Source organism: Callospermophilus lateralis, chromosome 18 (genome assembly GCF_048772815.1).
Source record: "Callospermophilus lateralis isolate mCalLat2 chromosome 18, mCalLat2.hap1, whole genome shotgun sequence".
Lineage (NCBI taxonomy): Eukaryota > Metazoa > Chordata > Mammalia > Rodentia > Sciuridae > Callospermophilus > Callospermophilus lateralis.
The window spans coordinates 62,644,256-62,665,232 of NC_135322.1; the positions used below are offsets into that span (position 1 = coordinate 62,644,256).

Consider the following 20,977-nt stretch of genomic DNA (forward strand, 5'->3'; position numbering starts at 1 on the left):
GTTCCAGGGAGGTGGTGAAGGGGATGATGGGATGAAGGCAGAAGGATCAACAGTGAGACTGTCACATGTGCCTCAGCCTCACTGGCATGCACTGCTGTAAAGCAGGTGTGTGTGTTCTGCAGTTCTGTCTGTCTGTCTATGGTGCTAAGGGTGGACCCCGGGGCCTCACACACACTAGGCAAGCATTCTATCACTGAGCCACTCCCCAGCTCTATTGCCACACTTTACATTTCAATATTGACTCCTTAGACGTGTCAAGAGTCCTTGAACACTTACCTGATTGTTGGTAAAGACCCTGAAAATATGAAGCTCTGCGTCTGGAGCAAAGCCTTGGCATTCCCTCATACTGGCGATCACACCTGCCACAAATGTGCCGTGGCCCAACCCTGTGAACACAAGGGAAAGGAAGCCCCGTGAGACACAGCTGGAAATGCACGCCCCAGCACAGCATTCCAAACTGTCCACTCCACACAGGCCTCCAAGAGGCCTCACGGCGAGCTTTCTACACTCCACTGCCCTCCACCTAAACCTGCCTGCCCACCACACCAGTGCCACTGGGGCTGTCCACATCGTCTCCTTGGTCAGGAGCTGCTCCTCCCAGGCACTACTCCCTCCTCTCTCCAGCTTCTGTTGTCCCACACCCTCTGAGATCTTCAGAGCAGCTCCTGTCATGACAAAGGTACAATAACAACTTGAACAACTGTTATCATGGGCTGTGGAGAGGTTAGGACATGAAAAATCACACCTAATCAACAGAGGGCCAGGGCGAAGCCCCAAGCCCACAGGTGGCCACACCCCTCAGGCCAGGCCCTACCGTCATCCAGGGTGCGCTCGTTGGTCCAGTTGGTTCTCTCCCTCACATTCTTGAAGTGGGGATGCTTCTCACTCAGCCCAGTGTCAAAAACAGCAACTCTGACATTAGCACCTTGTTCCAAAAAGAAAAATACACAACCGTATTTGAAGAAGTCATCTTTTTGGATTTGTGTCTATAAAATACATTCTTCTCCAGAAGCCACAGGAAAAGGAATGTCACAGGAGGTCAGAGCCCGAGTGCCACAGGTTGGGTCGATGCTCCAGGGCTACTGGCTAAGCCAAGACTAAGGAAAGAGGGGTGGAGAACTGCCATCACTTGCTAAGAAACAAGATTTGGGCATGGAATCCCCCGGATCCCTCAACCATCACCAGCACTCAGGAACGGAACCACTGCTCCATCTGAGGATGCCTCAGGCTGCAGGATGGGACTGCTGATGGATTTTCTCCTGGTAATTTATATCAGGTACCATCCCCATACCTCCTCTGAGCCCTGCAGAGCACCCTCCCACTGGAGAAGTGTGGCGTGGCCATCAGGGAGGGAAAACCATATTCCATGCCTGAGAGGCAGCAATCACCCGACACTGCTCACTAATAACACACTGTGGAAACAAACTGCAAACACCACACAGGGTTAATCACAGCTGAGGGGGGCTGGCTCCTGGTACTTTTCTATAATGAATCCAATTCAGAGACTGGCCAAAAGCTATCTGCATTAATGTAACACAAGATGGGTTTGTTTCATCAAATCTTGGAAAACATCTAAAAAAAAATCCGCCTATATTACTTAATAATGTAATGAAGGTGATGTCTACCTGAGGAGCTCTTTACCTATCAATACTACGTTGCACAACCAATACACTGAGACAACCATTAAAATCACTAACACTTTTTAAAAATATACACGTAAAACTGGAAACCACCTAGTTTTGGAGAAAAAATGATTTCTGACAATCATAGAATTTGTTTTGTGAGGGAGTTCTCACTCTAAAAAGATAAAACTGGGAGGAGGGGGAGACAATCATTTTAAGAAATGGTTAATCTTGGAGCCTGGCACAGTGGCACATGCCTGTAATCCCAGAGGCTCGGGAGGCTGAGGCAGGAGAATTGCGAGTTTAAAGCCAGTCTCAGCAAAAATGAGGTGCTAAGCAACTCAGTGAGACACTGTGTTTACAAAAAACACAACATAGAGCTGGGATGTGGCCCAGTGGTTAAGTGCCCTGGTTCAATCCCTGGTACCTAAGGAAAAAAAAAAATAGGAGGCTGAGGCTCAGTGACAGAGAGCTCCCCTGGCACACATGAGGCACTAGGTTCAATCCTTAGCACCACATAAAAATAAAATAAAGGTATTTTTCCCACCAACAACTAAAATATAAAGAAAGAAAAAAGAAAGAAATGGTTAGTCTCCCAAATGTTAAGCCTAAAGACTATGCACACAGGAAGAGGTGGAAGCTGCAGAAGTCACAGGAGAGGCAGCCCCCCAAGTCTGAGAGACAAGTGGGAGGACACCCAAACCAACTGTGGTATCCCGGAGCAAGACATGGCTCATATCTAAGTAAGGGCGAAAATTCCGCATTAGTTAAAACAGGAAAGTTCTGCTGTGATCAGTCAATAAGGAAAAGAAAAACTTTACTAGTTGTGAGTTTTTTCCTCCCCATAAAATATGATCCTTAACATTTTCTGTCTGAAATAAGTGATTAGAAAGGGAGACGGTCAGTCACTTAGTCTTCCTAACTCAAGCAAGAAACCCATTTTCATGAACCTACTCATGTCCAGGGACTACCTCTCAACGTGAACTCTTTCTCTGCCAAGTCAGACCCCTTTCCTGACTGCCAGCCAGCCTGGCTGTGAGCAGGGCCGTGCGTGTGCACGTTCATGCTGACAGGAAAGAAACTCTCCATGATCTGCCCTCTAATCTCAGAAACAGCGATGAGCTCCTGTGACTTCTAACTTGGATGCCCACTGTAACAGGAGTTAAGGACAGGGGTAGTCACCACACCCAGCTTGATAAACAGCAAGGACAAAAGTGCAAAGGGCAGAGCTGTGGAACCAGGGACTCCCGAGGGTGGCCCCTGGTGCCACCTTTACACGCACCTGTGTATCCCATCTGCCACAGCACGTCCGCCTGCAGCGTCTGAGCAACCTGGCGTGGAATGGCTCTCAGCAGCCGTCGACTTGAATGCCTCCCTGTGGCATGCCAGAAGCCAGAGCCCAGGGAGAGGCTGGCTCTTCCGAGGGGACGTGACGATTGCCACTTCTGGCTCCATCGGGTTTCATTACAGGGCACGATCGGGTCAGCTGGAGTCAAGGAAGAGAACAATTAGAACCCAGAGTACTAAAAACACCATGTCGGGCAATGCTGCCATTCTGCATGCAGCAAGGACTTTGAAATCCTGTTTAAAGTGGGATTCTCTCCCTTTAATTAGGACTTCCTCAATGGAATTATAATTATACAGCATGATTTAGTTGCCCTATTATTCATATTATTCCCAAATGGTTCTTGACATGGAATTTTCTAATCAAAGTAAAGCAAAGAACTGATCAAATAACTACTTAAGAAATAAAGCCAGGGCTGGGACTGTAGCTCAGTGGTAGAGCACCAGCCTCACATGTGTGAGGTCCTGGGTTTGATCCTCAGCACCACAGAAAAATAAATAAAGATACTGTGTCCACCTACAACTAAAAAAAAAAAAAAAAAATTAAGAAAAAAAAGAAAAGAAATAAATCCAATAAAACTAAAGAGAAACTCAATTACTTATCAGTAGCTTGTTCTCAATGAACCAGAAAACAGCCGAGAGGGTACTGAAGAAACTGGCCACTAATACAGTACTGCACTTCTGGGACAGGGAAAAGCCATGTTATCCCACTGAACATATCTGTGGCCAAACATCAATAGAATCTTTTAAAATTGTATATTGCTCCATACACACACATACTTATATATATATATATTTTTTTGGGGGGGGGAGTACTAGGGATTGAACCCAGGAGTGCTTAACCACTGAGTTACATCCTCAGCCCTTTCTTATATGAGACAGGGTCTCACTAAGTTGCTCAGAACCTCGCTAAGTTGCTGAGGTTAGCCTTGAACTCACAATCCTCCTGCCTCAGCCTCCAGAGCCTCTGGGATCACAGGTGTGGCCACCGCAGGACTCCATATTCTTAATATTCTTACCTTTCAAAAAATAGAACTACCAGGAGGGAGAAGAAGAGCATTTCTAAGGGTGATGGAACAATTCTGTAACTCAGTTTTGTTGGTGGATACCTACCTAACTGTATACTTTTGCCAAAACTTGCTAAACTGTACTCCAAAAAGAATGGATTTTAGGGCTGGGGCTGTAGCTCAGTGGTAGAGTGCCTGCCTCACAAGTGTGAAGCACTGAATTCGATCCTCAGCAGCACATAAAAATAAAGATATTGTGTCCATCTACAACTAAAACAAATATTTTTTTAAAAAAGAATGGTTTTTATTATTTGTAAATCCCTTATTTAAAAAAATGGGGGAGGCAGGGGGATGAAAACTGCAAGAGTTTTTCTTTTGCCTTTCAAAGTCCTTGTTATAATGAAGAACAAATTATTTCAAACCAATTTTAAAAAGAATAAATCTACCCTACCACAGAGAGTTCTGTTTCTAAAGCCAATCATTCCCACTTTTCTTCACACCCTTACCAAGCCTCATCCATGAAGGTACAGGCACCTGGAAAATATATACTCATGTCAATTCACAAAGAAACTGTTTGTCCAGTCTAGTTGAAACTGGCTGAACTGACTTCATGTGTTGGTTCTGGTCTTAAGTCAACGTTAGGCAGGGACAAATCTAGAAAGACCCATTAGGAACGATATTTAGAAGAAGGGAGTGGGCTTCTGCTTCACCTTGAACATACCGATTATACCTGAAGTATTATTCTCAGTTCTGGCCTTCACCTTTTAAGAACATTTCAGAAAAACTGTATTCAAAGAAAAATAAAATGTGGCAAGGAGAGGTGAGACATGTAACATGCATAACTGTTGAAGGGACTAGGAATTATTAACTTAAAGAGAGGAAAGTGCCAAAGAGGACACAGGGATATCTTCAAAGAGCAGAAAGACAGATACCTTTACAGTATCTTTAATATTGCCTTGTGGAGAAGAGGCGAGCTTTGCCGTAAAGCCCATGGGATACAGGATCCAGGGTGAGACAGCCTTCAGTCCAAAATAAAGCAAAACCTTCTTCCAGTAGGGCCAAGAAATAATGACCACTGGATGCTCTTGCAGCACCCTGAACACCCTGAAAAGCTCTCTTCACAAGCATTATTTCATTCTATTTTCATGAGCATCTGGAGAGGTAGGCAGTACCTTCATTTTAATGATGAGCAAAGATTCGGGTTAAAGGTAAAAAGGAGCTCACTGTTCAAGGTCTTAGCCAACTCACAAGAACCACCATGTCAGAAAGCAATAGGTGGCAAATGCTGTGGAAAAGGTACAGCCAGGAAACCGAGCAGGATGATCTAGGGTTCTTATGCTAAAATTAGGCCTCTCCGTGTCTCCTAAAACCTTCTAAGAGAATGAAATAAAATAAAAACCAAGTCAAGCAAAATGGCCTGACAACGTATATATTCTGGCTAACTATACCAGCCTTGTCTTGCTCTTCTCTTCCTGGATCATTTCAGGATGCTATTGCTTTTTAAGGATAAAAATAATATAAAACATCTGGCCTAGGAGAAAAGGCTCTAAAGGAGCCAAATCCCAGAATTTTACAGCCGACTCCAGAACTGGCTCCTCACACCACACAAATTAGTTAACTTTTCCAAAGATGCCTGGAGACTCTCAGGTCTAGCATATGATGGATGAAGCAGAAAGAACATGTTTTTCCTTTTTCCTTCCAATGAAAGAAATGACAGTAAACCTGGTTTTTGATAAACAGGAAAAGACCTTTCTTTGGTAATGTATATGCTTTGGAAAACATGACACAATAAATATGTAATCTACAACGTGCGGATGAACTGACTTCACCAGCCCAACCCAGGAAGGAGGAAAGCCTAAGTCTAGAGTCAAAAGGAAGGCCAGACCCCTTCCACTCTCAGGCCTGCAGCTGCCGCCCACACCAAAGGAGCACAGGAGGCTAGGAAACAAAACCTGCCCCAGAAAGAACACAAACTGCAGGTGAAGAGGAGAAGCCAGGACCAGGTCTTCCCTTCAGCAAGCAGAGGCTCCAGGCGAACCTGTGAAGCCCTGCAGGGAGCCCCTCTCCCCACCACATCAACAGTGCCCTGATTTAAAACAAGGCCTGCCCCAGGGATGTTCACGACAGGTGAACTAGACGACAGGTGAACTAGATGCAGAGACTCGCAGTCCTCAAACTGAGGCCACAGTACTCACATTCAGTGTATTTCAGGGAGCGAAAGACTCTGCGCTGCGGTGTGACCCGTTTGATGTGTGGATGGTCTTCGAGCGTCAGCAGCCCCGCTTTCTGCTTCTCTTTTATCTGAATCACCTCAAAGTCACTAGGGTAGTCACTGGATGGATTGTGTCGAGGTATAATTCTCCAGTTGTCTACTTCACTGCTCTTGAGAGCACTTGAAATAAAGGAATTTCTAGCTTTGGCTGTAAAGTATCCATTGAAAGCCACAATATATTCTGAAATCAATGACCAAAAATAAAAATAAGAACTTATGTATATAAAACACAGATCGTATCTAATCTGAAATTTAACTAGCAAAAGAAAATGATGTATCTTAAAAGTCCACAGTAAAAAAAAATAAAAAAACAAGAAGACTGGTTTAAATACCTTGGATGGCAGTGTGCAGAGTTTGGAGTTAAAACAATGTACATGAATCCCCTGACCACAATAACACATCATTCAGAACCAGATTCCTGTGGATTCTTTTTAAAAAACTAAGCATCTATAGAAGTTTGAAAATACAGTAAAGAACAGGACAAGGTAGCCATGCCTGTAATCTCAGCTACTAGGAGGCTTAGGCAGGAGGACAGTAAGTTTGAGGTCAACCTCAGCAACTCAGCGAGACCCTGTCTCAAAACTAAAAATTAAAGAGGCCTAGGGATGTAGCTTAGTGGTAGAGCACCCATGGGTTCAATCCCTAGTACTGCAGGGGGGGAAAAAAAAGAAAAGAAAATATGATAAAGAAATGTAGCTTTTCAAACAGGAAAAAGGAATCCAGAGATTTACTGAAACAAAACAAAATTCCGGAGTGGATTATATGAGACTATTTGCTCAGCTATTCATATCTGGTCACCTGAACTTTAGAACAAACATTCAACACTTCCAAAAACCCCCACCAGGAACCAAGCTGTGGGTAAGCATTCTGATGCCCGTTTCCTTGCTCACACAAGCTAAGTATGCTGGGAAACAAAACTAAGTAAGGCACTGCCCAAGTGCTGTGCACTCCTCCCACTTGAAATTTACTGCAGAGAAGCAGACAGGCTGTGCTCCTCTGGGAAAAGCTAATACTAACAAGAGGACACTAAGACAAGGTCCTTACCATACTCCACAACTGTCGAGGAGAACTCCACCTTCACAGTCAGGTGGGAACAGCCAGGGCAGGGGGCCTTTTCCAAAGACTTCTTTTCCAGTCTGTCACCCAGATGTCTCTTCCCACAGAGCAAAATCACCAGCAGAAGCAGCCAGATGTTTATGAGCTTCATGGTCATAAGTGAATATGGTCATCAAATCTTATAAATTCAAGTCGCACTTCTTTCTTCCTTGATTAGAAGTGAATTCTTGTTTCTGCTAAAAACTGCAGCATTACTGATGAGCCATCTTACAGTCTTGTCCAGCGTAAATACAAGTTAAGTCCATGGCCTTCCATGGTATTGCCCGTAGAGGCTCTCATTTCTTTCTCCGCTTCTTCTCCATCTTGAAGGTGAGGCTTCTCTCATTCAGAGCCGAGACTACTGAGTCCTACACTCCATTTGCATCATAGAACCAAGTCCAAGGGTATTAACCAAGTAATCACAGTAAGCAGAACTGAGAGAGAAAAGAACAGCACACACAGATATTAGGAGCACACTGACACAGCCAGGTGTGGTGTAGTTACACTTAAAATTCAGATATTAAGGGTCAAAAAGAGGCAACACTTACAAAGTAAATGTGAGGTTGTATTACCATGCTACCATGGTAATACATTTCACTTTTATTTCCTTATCCCTCACTGTTTTTGTATGTGCACTGGGAGGATTCTAAGGCAGTTTTAAAAATTTTAAAAAGGTATAAAATAAATGAAAAAAGTAGAAGAAATTAAGAATAACAAAATAACACAAGGAATATGAAGCACACTGTCCGTGAACATCCTGGCAGCCAGAGAGAAGAAAGAACCCTGATCCTCTCTTCTGACCCTTCACCTTGCTCCTGTTTCAGATTGTGCATTTTCCTATCATTCCCAATTCTCCATCCCCCGGCACCTCCCCAAACAGCACTTCCCCAAGTTTCACCAATTTTTCAGGTAAAAATTTAGTATAATCATCCTTATTATCTGCTGTATAATAAATATATTATATTTATTATACAGCAGATAATTTCTATACAAGTCACTCATAACACCTTTTAAAAGAAATAACACATTGAAATTATGCAGATTTCAAAAAACTTCCTACCAATTCTACGAAATAGAGCATAGAAAGGTTTTATCCACATTAATTTATTTTCCCAGAAGTCTCAAACTTAAAAGAAATTTAACCTGGTAAATCTGTTGTAAAAACAGATTACCTCTTTCCTGGAAATGACATGAAAGGGCAGTTAGTGAGGTAAACTATTGCTAAGGAAAACTGTTATTTGAGAATTAAATTACTTGCGGACACATAACCTCTGAACTTTCTGAACTGCAGGAAACACAATGCCAAGCAGCAAAAGCAGAGACAGGCTGCAGCAGCACCACCAGCAAAGTCAGCTGCAGGATCACACCCAAGACAGGGGCCAGGCAGCCAGGGGCAGGAACAGCAGGACAGGGAGGCCCCCTCCGGGGAGGAGTGCCAGCTGCTGACTCCTTCCCCCAGGGACTGGTGCTGCTGCTTCAATGCTTTGGAGCAACAGGGAGTTTGGGGATTCTGCAGTTGCCCACATGCACTTCCACACTGGGAAACTACCAAGGGGGTGAAGGGGCTAAAGAAATTTCCGATTTAACAAGTAGGACCTTCAAGACCCTGAGAAGCAAGCCCATCTCTAGAACTGGGCCTAGAGACAAAGGCTGGCAGGACAGGCTCCTCCAAGACACTGGAAACCTCCAACAATCAGGTCCACCTCAGCAGATGAGGAGGGAAGGCCAACCACAAGGGCAGAGAGAAGACAGACCAAGGCCAGAGAGAGGACTAGAAAAGGAGCAGAAGGCACCTGCAGCCATCCCAGCAGTTCACCTGACCTTCAGTCTGCGCTTGACACTTCCCCACGTGGGTGTCAAAGAACACAGTGTCATGCAGCATGTGAAGAGGAATTAAAAACTACTGGTCAAAGAAGATAAAGTTAGTCACTGGTGATCGGAGTTCTCATGCTAGGGCTGGGGCGCAGCGGTAGAGCTCTCACTTAGCAAGTGTGAGATGCTGCATTCGATCTTCAGCACCACATAAAAATAAAGTAACAGTACAGTGTCCAACTACAACTAAAAACTATAAATTATTAAAAAAAAAAAAAAGAGGGTTGGGTTTGGCTCAGTGGTAGAGTGCTCACCTAGCACATGTGAGGCCCTGGGTTTGATCCTCAGTACCACATAAAAATAAATAATAAGTAAAATAAAAGTATTGTGTCCAACTACAACCAAAACAAAAAATAAATATTTTTTTTTAAAAAAAGGATTCTCATGCTACAGTACATGAATATGTATTTAAAAGATTTAAACAGGTCATACACTCAATGTTTTAAAAACTAAAGAAAAAAATCTTAAATCTCTCTGCCTCAAGCTAAAGAATCTAAAACTTATTTGGGCCCCACAGAAAACAAATATCAATGAGCAACACTAGTAAGAATCTGGCCTAATTGAGCAAATCAACTTTAATTAAACCTGTTCCAAATAATTCATTCCCAGGTAAAGATGATGAACACCTCTCCCATGTGGTCAGGAAAGATGGCCGATGATCTCACGTGACTCAGGCAGGAGACTGATTTTTAAAGAGAAAAGGAGAGAGATGGTTTGGAGGTTTTAAAATTAGAAAAGTCCATAAGGTCACCAGTTCTCCCCCAGATTAAAAAAATAAACTCTTCAGGTTTTTGGAAATCGGGACACCAAGGCAGCAATAGCGTAAGACAGTCTAAAAAATTAGTCATCAAATCATTTGATTTTATAGAGCCCATACCAAGCCAAGACATGGCAGAGCAAGGGAAGGCAGGGACACAGCCTCCAGGTGAGAGGCAGCAAGGGAGGCCAGCCAGAAACACACAGCTGAACAGAGGCAGGAGAAAAGAGGCCAAAGGAGAGGTGACCCCTGAGTCCAGGGAAGCTCAGAGGGCCCCTGCTGGGGTGGAGAAGGGGCCTCTACTGGTGAGGGCACTGCAGCCAGCTCCTGCAGAAGCTGATGGAGAGGCTGGGAGCCCGGAACCACAGAGGGAGGAGTAGAGCACTGAGCATAGAACACAGGAGGCGTCCAGGACCAGCAGGACATCCTGTGTCAGGGGGAGGCAGGGAGATGTCCGGAGAGGAAAAGGAGCTCGAGCAGGTACCTGGCATAAGCAGAACAGCCAGCAAACAACTGGACGCAGCCACCTCCATCCACCAGGAGGGAAGCCCGCAGAGATCAAACAGCATGGGTGAGACTGCCGGGCAGCTAGCAGAACTGCTCCATCCCAGCCACAGAGAAATGAACAAATCAGGGCAGATATCTGAGCTCAGGGAGCTAACCTTCCCATGTGGGGAGGAAGACAAGAAGCGAGGGCGACCCGCAGCACCAAGCTAGTGATAAACACAGCATCTGGAAAGGAGGAAAAATAGAGGGAACAGGACAAGTCAAGAGGGTTGAGTTTCAGCCTACACAGCCGCCTCTGAGAAGAGGCCCGAAGGAAGCAGGAAACTAGTGAAAGACTCTTCCAGGCAGGTACAGAAGCCTGGGCCAAGAGGGCTTGGGGTGTGTGAGGAGCAGCCCAGGAGCCAGCAGGTCAGTGCCCTACAGAGGGGGGCTTCTCAAAAGGGAAGGTGGGCCAGGAGAGAAGAAGTGGGGAGACAGGCCAGGGAGGCTCGTGAGTCAGAAAGGTGTCCAGCTTTGACTCTGAAGGGAGGGAAGCACAGGTGTTTCTGAGCAGAGGAGACACAGCCCCTGCTCTGATGTAAGAGAAGGCAGGGGCACCCGAGGGCACTGTACAGACATACTCCAGGAGGGGGATGTGGCATGGACCCAGTGAACAATAGGAAGCCTGTGCTGACAGGGGCCAGGAATGAGGGGCTGAGGCCTCCTGTCCAACAGAGCACACCCCTAAGAGGAAGGGAGAAGGCTGCAGGAGCTGGCTTGGGGAGCGCACGCAGTGGCTGGTGGTGAACGTGCTCAATTTGGGAACAGTATCCAGGGTGAGCACAACCCTGAGGTCAGAATTCTAGCAATTCAGGGCATTTTCTCTGGGTGAGTGAAAAGACAGAAAAGGGAGATCAAAAGGAAACCCAAATCAGACTCTTCCATAACGAAGGAGGGCCGTGAAAGAGAATACCGGTTTAGTGATTCAAAGGTCACTGACCCCTTCCAGAAAAGGAGCACACTAGGTGCAGCCCTGACCTAGATGCACCCCAGGTGCCTGTCCTGTCCTGAACACCTACCAGAGCTCGAAAGGAGGGAGGGAGGAGGGCAGGAGACACCTTCGAGTACAGAATTCCCATGGGATGACAGGCTGACAATCACAGCAAATGACCAGGTGCCTCACTGCTCACCTGGATCTAGCTGCCCTGCTCAAGTTCCCAGGAGGTGCACTGAAACCCAGGGCCTGCGGCTCAAAATCATGACAATGCATCCTGAGGTTTCTGGTTTTCTGACTCTAGAATGAGAAAGCCTCAAAATAAAAACTCCGTTGAGGAAAACCACCAGGGTGCTAGGATCTAGTGAATGAGGCGGGGCATTGGGGTCACCGAGGCCAGCTACCATCATAGCCCCTGTGTCCTGGGTTCTATGCTTAGCAGAGCTTCACAAGCACTCTCCAGGTCTGATACATTTGCTTCCCTGGGACATCGGCTGACCCTCCCTGGCTCCCACCACAGAATGCAAACCTAAGGAGCACGTCCCCAAGACAGAGCAAGTATACACAGACAAGGGCAGAGACTCGTGGGAAGAAAAACACTAACTTTCCCCTTGTTTCTTCTCCCTGAGAAAATGTGCTGGGGACAAGGCAGGCATTTGTGGGTGCTAGACTCAGCAGGGAGGTGGGCGGGCAAAGGGTGAAGAGAAAGCAGCTGGGGAGGGGACACTGCACAGGCAGAGAGGGGGCAGCAGCATAGGGAAGACTGATTTGATTAAATAAACATTTCACAGATAATGGAAGGCAACTTTCTTAATGCTAGAAAAAGCAGTCAGAAATAAGAAGAAAAAAATGGAACGAACCATTCAGTATTGGAGTGAAACTGAAGTGCTACTGTAAACTCCAGGTTTTCACTGTGTGGACTGGCAGATGCAGAAATAAACAAGCACACACGTATGCACATGTGCGTATACACATACATTCCACGTCCGTCTACCAAAAGGACGTGTGCCACCCAAGTGCTCTCCAGGAAGGGAAGCCAGGCTCCTAGGGAAAGATGCAGCTCCCAGCAGGGCAGGGTGAGGTCAGATGAGTCTGGAACACCTTGTACCAGAGACTGAGGAAGCACTCAAATACTGATGTGGATGTGTCACAGAGACACGGAAGCCAGAGTGGAAGGACTTCCACCAGCCACCCCAGGGACATCTGAGCATCACAGTAAACAACAGGAGTAAGATCCTAACCTCCTGAGAAAACAGGAAAACAGGAGTCTACAATGACATAAATACATAACATAAATTTAAAGTTTGAAGAAGACATTTACATTGTCTTAAAAATGCCCCTCACAAAATATGTATTAAGCAGGAAAGAGTAACTTCACTAGAGAAGCCTAGCCAGTGGTCCAAGCTCCCTGCCACGGGCAGCAGTCCTGGCTCCACGCAGGCAGATGAACTGAAAAGAGCCCATCCCACCTGAGGTTCCTGCCAGAGAGGAACAGCTGGAATCAAACCATGAGGACATATCAGATGAACCCCAAACAAGAGACATTCTACAAAGTTACTTTATGTCATCAACTTTACACAGAATGACACCCAAACATCCCAGTAAATGGGACAGAGCTACCAAGAAATTTAAAAGCTTAGCTATTACCTGTGGGATACTGGTCCCAGGGCCCCCCAATATACATAGAGGCTCAAGTTCTTTAGCTAAAATAGCACAGGGTTTCAGTATTGCCTCTGCCCAGCTTCCTGAATACCTGAGATCATTCCCAACACCTAATACAATGTAAAGGCTATATAAATAGTTATGTTCTATTGCTTAGAGAACAAAGACAATCCAATTTCTTTATCTCAAATATTTTCCATCAGTTGTTGGTTAAATGTGTGGATGTGAAACTTGGTATATGGAAGGCCCACTCATTCTAGGGAACTGACATATTTCCTGAAAAGATTAACAATAAATTTCTGTTAAAATTAACCTCAATGTCTGCATGATTTACGTTACAAAAATCAACATTCTGACAGGAAAAAAGTTGAAAGCAATCAGTACATAATACAAAACATGTTTAAGAATACATAATACCCAATAAAATTACTATTCTCATATGTTGCTGAATATAAAAAATTCTTAAAAACTTTTAGAATGGTAATTTGCCAATATGCATTAAAACTCCCAAAATATTCATAAAACACCAGGCTCAATGGCATATAGTTGTAGTCCCAGTTATTCGGGGGACTGAGACAGAAGGATGGCAAGTTTGAGGCAAGCCTCAGCAACTTGGCAAGACCCTATCTCAAAATAAAAAGGTTTGGTGATGTAGTTCAGGAGTGGATCACCACTGAGTTCAGCCCCCAGAAGGGGGGGGATTTTTAAAAAACTTTTGATATAATAAATATAGTAATAAAAAAGAGTAACATTTACTGAGCATTGACAGGTTCTGTGTAAGTAATTTGCATTTATTAACTCATTTAATCCTCACAACAACCTGTTATCACCCCCTTTCAGGTAAAGAAACTGAGGCCCATCAGACCTACACCCGAGGTTGGGCACCCTGGCCTGTGAATGGGAAAGCTGTCCGTGAGCTTGGCAGGCTGGCTCCAAATGCCACATCCTTCAGAGAGGGAACCTAATTTTCTAAAATTTCCCCTCAGAATTCATTCCAACATGCATGAATCTGAAAGGACACTGATTTACAAGCAAGACAGGTACTGCAAGATTATAACTGGGGAAAATTAGAGCCCATCTAAATGTGAAATAAGAGGGAACTGGAAAATAACTATGATTCACTCACACTAGGGAATGCCACGCAGCAATCTCAAACTACGTCCCTGTGCTAGGCTGAATAACGGTCCCTAACGAAGATGTCCAGGTCCCGCCCTCAGACCTGTGGGTGTTAACTGTGAGTATGCCTCCACTCCATCTGGAGTCTGCAATCCGGGTGGGTCAGGTGTAATCACAAGCATCCTGCCAGGACATGATGCTGGAGGTGATGTGAAAAAGAGGGCAGGACAAGGGACGCAGGTGGCCTCTACAACCTAGGGGAGGGAAGGACACACACTCTCTCCAGAGCTCCAGGAGGCCACCCTGCCTATACCTTCACTTCAGCCCAGTGGACACTTCTGACCCCCTAAGCTGTAGGAGAGGAGATGTACTCGTGTTACGCCTTGTCTGTGGTAGTGTGTTACAGCAAAAGTGGGAATATGAAAAAAAAATGCTGATGAAATATTCAACAAGACAGTCCATCCAAAATTTTTGGTTTTAAAAAAGTGTCTATGTGCAACAGAGGAAAAAAAAAAACTGAAAGGTACATGCCAAAATGTAACAGTGGCTCAACCTTCTTTTTTTTTTAGTATTTATTTTTTAGGTATAGATGGACACAACACAATGCCTTTATTTTTATGTGGTGCTGAGGATCCAACCCAGGTCCCGCCCTTGCTAGGTGAGCACTCTACCACTGAGCCACAATCCCAGCCCCGGCTCAACCTTCTGAAAGATTGATTGCATAGCTATTTTGTTTTGTTTATATTTTTACGAAGTATGTTACTTTTATTAGATGAAACATTAAATACTTTAATAGACCTTTTCAAATAAATCTTAAAGAAAAAAATCACATTCTCTGATAAAATGGCAGCACAAAATTTCAAATCTAATGCTAGATTGTTCTCAAAAATATATCTACAGCTACCTTCCAGCTTAAGGAAAAGCTACTCTTTGAAAAGAGCGACCATCTAGCTGGTGCACTGGAGAAAGGCTCTTCATTTCTTACCACCTACTCTCCAGGCCTCTCAGGCTTCACTGGATCCGCTATGTCAATAAGATTTAACTTTTATGAATTCTTACGTAGAAGACCTGCCTATCTTCACTAAAAGGCATTCTCTATTAAGACAGAGCTTCCACCAGTGGCTTCTCCATGTGGCTGCATTCTAATAACACATGTAACTGAAGGGTGACTCTGATGTAAAATACTAAGAGGAAAAGAGAGTTCCAGTCCTATGTGCCAAGTATAGGACGTAGTGCAATGTGTGTAAAGGGAGGTAAACAGAGGAACTCTACCACTGGGAAAGCCACTGGTCTAACCAACAGCGAAAATTCCATGAAGCTCTGAGATTCTTCTACTTATTATTTGCATAATTAGCAAATATCACAAAGATATACTTCTGTGTATAATGAATACATCTGAATTGATTTCTTTGAAAATAATTTTTAAAAAATTCAGGTGAGAGGAAATGGTTTGCTATCACATGATAATCATCTAATTATGAAGCTAGGCTTGCTCCTTAACAAACTAGTTTACTGAAATAACTCCACATAAGACTGAACTGTGTTTAGACCATGACAGGGTACTATCCAGTGTAATTAAAAGTTGGCTGGAAAACTACCACTTTCGCTAACTAATTGCATACTTGGTTGTATTACCATTGTTTAGCAGGCTAACAATTAAGCAATGCCAGGACACATCATTTTAAAATAAAGGTACATTCTTAAACCTTATTGAACCATTTCTTCAGGCACATTCTATCAGTTAGTCTTCCATTTATCAACAGAGAAGCGTGGTCCACAGCATCAGTCAGCCGACTCCTGACTCCTGCGCAAGCCTGCTGGCAGATCCCTGCAGTGTGCTCTCAACCTCTGGTCATCTAAGATTAGCCAGCCACACAGGAGTCACTCCCAAACTTCCTCCTTCCTCATTTTACTTAAAATTCTTTTCCTTGAGCAAATACACATGGTTAAGATTAATAGTTAATGGATTTCTGCAACTTGTCAAAATGGATTAGGCCACAGGAAAGAAATTGATTTGTCTTTATTACCTCCTTAATCTCCCTCAGGCAATGCTGAAAAAGACCCCGCCTCTTCAACCCTTCATCCCCTACTCAAACACCAATGGAAGGCCAGAACATCAATAGCTGGGGAGGTGAGGAGTTTCTTGGACAGCAGTCCAAGAACTATCCACCACCAGTGGATGGAAAATAAAATCAAAGACATGAATTTGAAGAGAATGACAAACACTTCTTGGGGGAAATCACTCTGTTCATGCCCAGCAGCAGCAGTGGCCCAGCCAGCACTGCACTAGAACTCACCTTCCACACAGAATCCACCAACTCTTCACCACAAAGGGTGACTGAAATGCAGGAGAGGCCTAATGGCAAATACCAGCTTGCACCCCCCAATAAACAGGTCGGCTGTCATGTGCATCAAACACTGAGGCAGAAGATAAAATTTTATTTGCAAAAAGCGTTGTGCATAGGATTAAATAAACAAAATGTGGGCTGTCCATAGAATGGACTACCATTCAGCCAAGAAAAGGAGTGAAGCACCAGTTCATGCTACCACGAAGACAAAGGGCAAACACATAAGCTCAGAAGCCAGACACAAAGCCACATATCATGACTCCTTCTAAATACTCAGAGAAGGCAAATCTAGGAAAGTTAAGTAGATAAGTGGTTGCTTGGGACTGGAAACAGAAATGGGTATTGACTACAAAGAGGTTTCAGGGGTCTTCTTGGGGTGACAGAAATGTTCTAAAAGGGGACTGGTGTGATGACTGCACATCTCTGCATGTTTACCAAACACCTGTATACATAGTACACTTCAAACAGGTGAATTTGTGGCATGGTATTTTTATCAAAACGAAGCTCTTACATTTAAAAAAATAAATATTAAGAAAAATTTCTGCAAATTTAAAAAAATGGGGGGGGGGGAGAACTATTGCATGTAAACTGAGACCCAGAAGTCAGAGATGCTTACTAGTATGCACAAAAGGGCGAATCTCCAGAATTCTCAGAATTCTCAGTGGAGGTCTTACTCCACTCTAACATCTGGAAGTGTCATTCAGAATCTAAAGTAATACAAATAATTGATCTAATTTGCATAGACAAATAGGCGAAGATTCTCAAGGGCTCTGCCTAAAACAAGGGGTAAACATCTTAATAAGAATGATGCCAAGCCTGGGGATATAGCTCAGCTGGTGGAGTGCTTGCCTCGCATTGCATCTCCCCCACAAAAATAAAAATGATGCCAGCGATCCACAGCAGTCTCCGGCGGCACAACATGCCTAGCAAGTCAAGGCTGCAGGGCCCTACAGGTGTGAAAGGCACTTGGTTCTGAGGGCGAATCACTCTCCGGTGCCCAGCATGCCACAGGCTTCTCAAACTGCATTTGAAGGATCAGTAGCGATGCGCAACGCGCAGACTGCGACACCGCACGAAACTGCAGTCAATTAAGTAAAGTCTGACGCCAGCAGCTCCCTGAAAGCCCTCTAGAACTAACTGGGCGGCTGTCCGGAGGTCCAGGGCCACGGCGGCACTGCGCTCCGTTAAAGTGTATTTCACAGAAAGAAATAGCGAACTGGCAAGCTAACCAACCGCGTGCAGGACGGGCCAGCGCAGGGCGCTGGTGGCCGGGAGCAGCGGCGGCCGGGGCTAGGGAGCAGTGCAAAGCTTGGAGCAGTGGCAGCCAGAGCCGGGGGGCACTGTGGCGGCGGGGAGCAGCGTGACCGGGGGCCTGGCCGGGGAGCAGAGTGGCCGGGGAGCAGGGTGGCCGGGGCCTGGCGGCTGGGCCCGGGCACGCCTCGCCGCAGTGCGGGCGGGCGGGACGCGGGAAGCCCGGGGTCTCGAGCCTCGGACGCGGAGGGTAGGAGACACGGCGGCCCGGGCGGCCGGGCGCGTGCGGGGTCGTACCTGCGGCCGCCTCAAGCTCGGGGCCGAGCGGCCCAGGGTAACGGCGCCTCCGCCGCGGACGCTCCTCGGCTCTCCATTCGGGGCTGTTTACTCGCAACTCTCGCGAGGCCACCGGCTGGAAGCGTCGTCCGACGGCGGGCGTGCCCTGCGTGCTCCGCGCGCCCGGGGCCTGCGTGCGCGCTCCGGACACAGGTCCGCGGGCCCGGGCCGGAGGGTGGGCCGAAGTCTCGCGACATTTGCGGGCAGGGGGCGGAGCCAACTCGCAGGGACCCGCTGGAGCGGGAGGGCGTGGAGCAGCCTAGGAAGCCCTGGCCCCACAGCGGCAGCGGCCGAGCTGGGGAAAAGCTCTCTCCTTCCCCAGCTCCTGCCGTCAACGCGTGTAGAAGCTGAGACGTGGAGAGGTGGTGGAAATGCCCCCGACTTCTACGCAGACGTACAAACCCCTCAGTGCCATGGACGCAGCCTCCTCTACCCTTAGCAGCCTGGGCTTGTCGACCGGGAGGGCTTCCTGACGACGGCCCAGCACTCACCTGGTGCCAGGCTGCCTGTGCCTTGAAAGACCGGGAGGACCTTTGTAATGCCAGACGCTTACCTTTTCTTTAAGAAACCAGGATCTGAAAAGATTACCTGGGTAATTTAGACAATAGGAAGACAGGTGGTTTTCCATCTAAAAGTTGAGCCTGAGGGACCGAAGCATGTGACAATGCTAATGGGTCAGGATGTGCTATAAGGTGAGAAAAAACTATAGCACATCTTTTTTTTTGAACCTTTCACTGCACCATAGGAATGCTGAATGGCACCAATATGACAAGCAGTTCATCTTCCCTTTAGCATGCTTTAATCACATTGACTTATAATGTAATGGATACATACAGAATCACAAAACACTATATCCCACCTCGGGCATCTGCTTTGTAAATTTGAGGGTGTTTAACTTCTTTGTACTTCAGCTTCCTCATCCAAAAAGCAAGGATACTGAGACCTACCTTAAAAGATGAGGATGAGCAAAACACACAGGAAGTGCTTGGCTTATGTATAATTTAATAAATGGTGAACTCAAGTTCTTTCGAGAGTCAGCTTATTCCATTTTATGAAGTTTCTGAGAATTCTGGATTCTTTTTTCATTTGCAAATCTCCAACACACTTCCTTCTGCAACCACGTAATGCATTTGATCTTAACCTTGATGATGTCATTCTGTTCTAACTTGGGGTAAATTCATCTTGACCTGGGTTCTTTTCAACAGCCCTGTAGTCACTATGCCATTGAATTCAGGCCAGCTGTTCAGAACAGGGCACTAGTGAGATGCAAACATCCTTGTCATATGTGACAGAGAAGCCCAAAAGCAGGGCAAGATGACAATGCTCCAGTTCCTGAGAAAGCCTGTAAGGTAAAGAGGGCTGGGGCACAGGGCAGAGAAGTGTCACTTAGAGATAACGAAAAACTGAGACCTAAAGGATCTGGTCTACCACCAGTGGCTTTCCACCACTGCAGAGTCTAAGATAACTTTTAAAATCTTGCTTCATGTAAAAACAAAGCATTCTCAATTCCAGGGGAAGGTAGATCTTTATTCAAACTCAATGTTATCTTTAAGAGTAAGAGTTAATGGTGCAGGCATCAGGTGAACCAGGAAAGCCAGTGTTCCCAAGCTGCGTCTCTCAGGCCCTGGCAACTGCTCCATTCTGCTCTACTCCACCAGCACAAAAGATCCACAGGGTCCTAGTGGATCTGCACAGCCAGCAGCAGAATGTGCAGACCTTTGTTTGGCAAGGACAGCTTTAACCATGAGCTTCAAAATCTCAACATAGACATCAAGGGCAAGAGTGTGCCTAAGTGTTGCCCAGATGGCACCAGAGGATGCCCATGGAGACATCCTCCTTTGCACCTTTGCCCACCAGCAGGTTGTAGGCGTCCAGGACAATTTCATGTTCATGGTGCTGAAGCTGTGCCACCAGAGGTCTCCCCAGAGCTGCCCTAGAGGAGGAAAGCACCCATGCACCCCCAAGTTTGTGGCAGGTTGTCCTTAGTACCAGACCATGCACCAAATCTGAGCTACTCACAAAAACCTGAAGCTTGGCAAACTTCCTAGACGGCGACATGGAAGTGAAAACCAGATTTGGGCTGGCAAGCAAGGTCAAACAGGAACAGAGACAGGCTGTGTGGGACTCTTCAATTACCTCGCTCCTGAGGTGCTGAGTCAGCAAGGGCAGTTTTGAGACTGTTGTGAAGTGTACAGGGTACAACACACAGCCCTTGTAAGTGGTGGCTTCTGAGGCCCCTTGCCTTAAAGGGCCCACCTCCCACAACAACCCCATGATGTCCTCACACCCTGAACATGCTTCCTATGAATCCCTGGGGGCAGACCATGAGCAAGCTGTTCAAGGACAAGTGCTTTACTCCTGGATTCCACCTCCTGTCACAGGCCTCACCACTCCCCTGAGGTTTTCAGTTGCTCTTAAGCTCCTCAATAAAGGGATGGAAACCTCCCTTCTCTGAGCATCTCAGGAAAAAAAGGAACCCGCGGTTCTGGAGACAAACGAGGTGCCGCCAGACCCGCAGAGCAAGGGCAGGCGAGGCAGAGCTGCAACTCCCGCCTGCATCCTGTCCTCTGGCCAGCGAGTGTGTGGACTCCTGGGGCCTGTATGGCCTGGGGTCAGCTGTGAGCAGCAGCATGGTCTTACCTCTACTGCAGCAGTGGTGTCTGCAGGACGGAGCCTGACAGCACCGTGTCCTGCCTGGCTGGATCCCACCCAGACTCCCTGATGATGGCCTCCTTAAGAATTCCCACCACACACCAGGCCGTGAGGCAGCTTCACCGCCCTGTCTGAACTGGCCCCACACCTGCAGTAACCCCAT

The 20,977-nt window shown here is 46.2% G+C and overlaps 1 protein-coding gene across 1 annotated transcript in view; it reads right to left on the reverse strand.

The window, feature by feature from the left end:
* Positions 1 to 18,230, reverse strand: part of Mbtps1 (membrane bound transcription factor peptidase, site 1) — a 53,966-nt gene extending 35,736 nt beyond the window's left edge. The window contains exons 1-6 of the mRNA XM_076838133.1: positions 18,124 to 18,230; positions 7,290 to 7,774; positions 6,169 to 6,426; positions 2,905 to 3,108; positions 815 to 925; positions 277 to 386 (exon numbers count right to left, since the gene is read on the reverse strand). Of these exons, the coding sequence (XP_076694248.1) occupies positions 277 to 386; positions 815 to 925; positions 2,905 to 3,108; positions 6,169 to 6,426; positions 7,290 to 7,458 (852 nt within the window). The 5' untranslated portion in view covers positions 7,459 to 7,774; positions 18,124 to 18,230. The remainder of the gene's footprint in view (positions 1 to 276; positions 387 to 814; positions 926 to 2,904; positions 3,109 to 6,168; positions 6,427 to 7,289; positions 7,775 to 18,123) is intronic.
* Between the last annotated feature and the right edge of the window lie 2,747 nt (positions 18,231 to 20,977).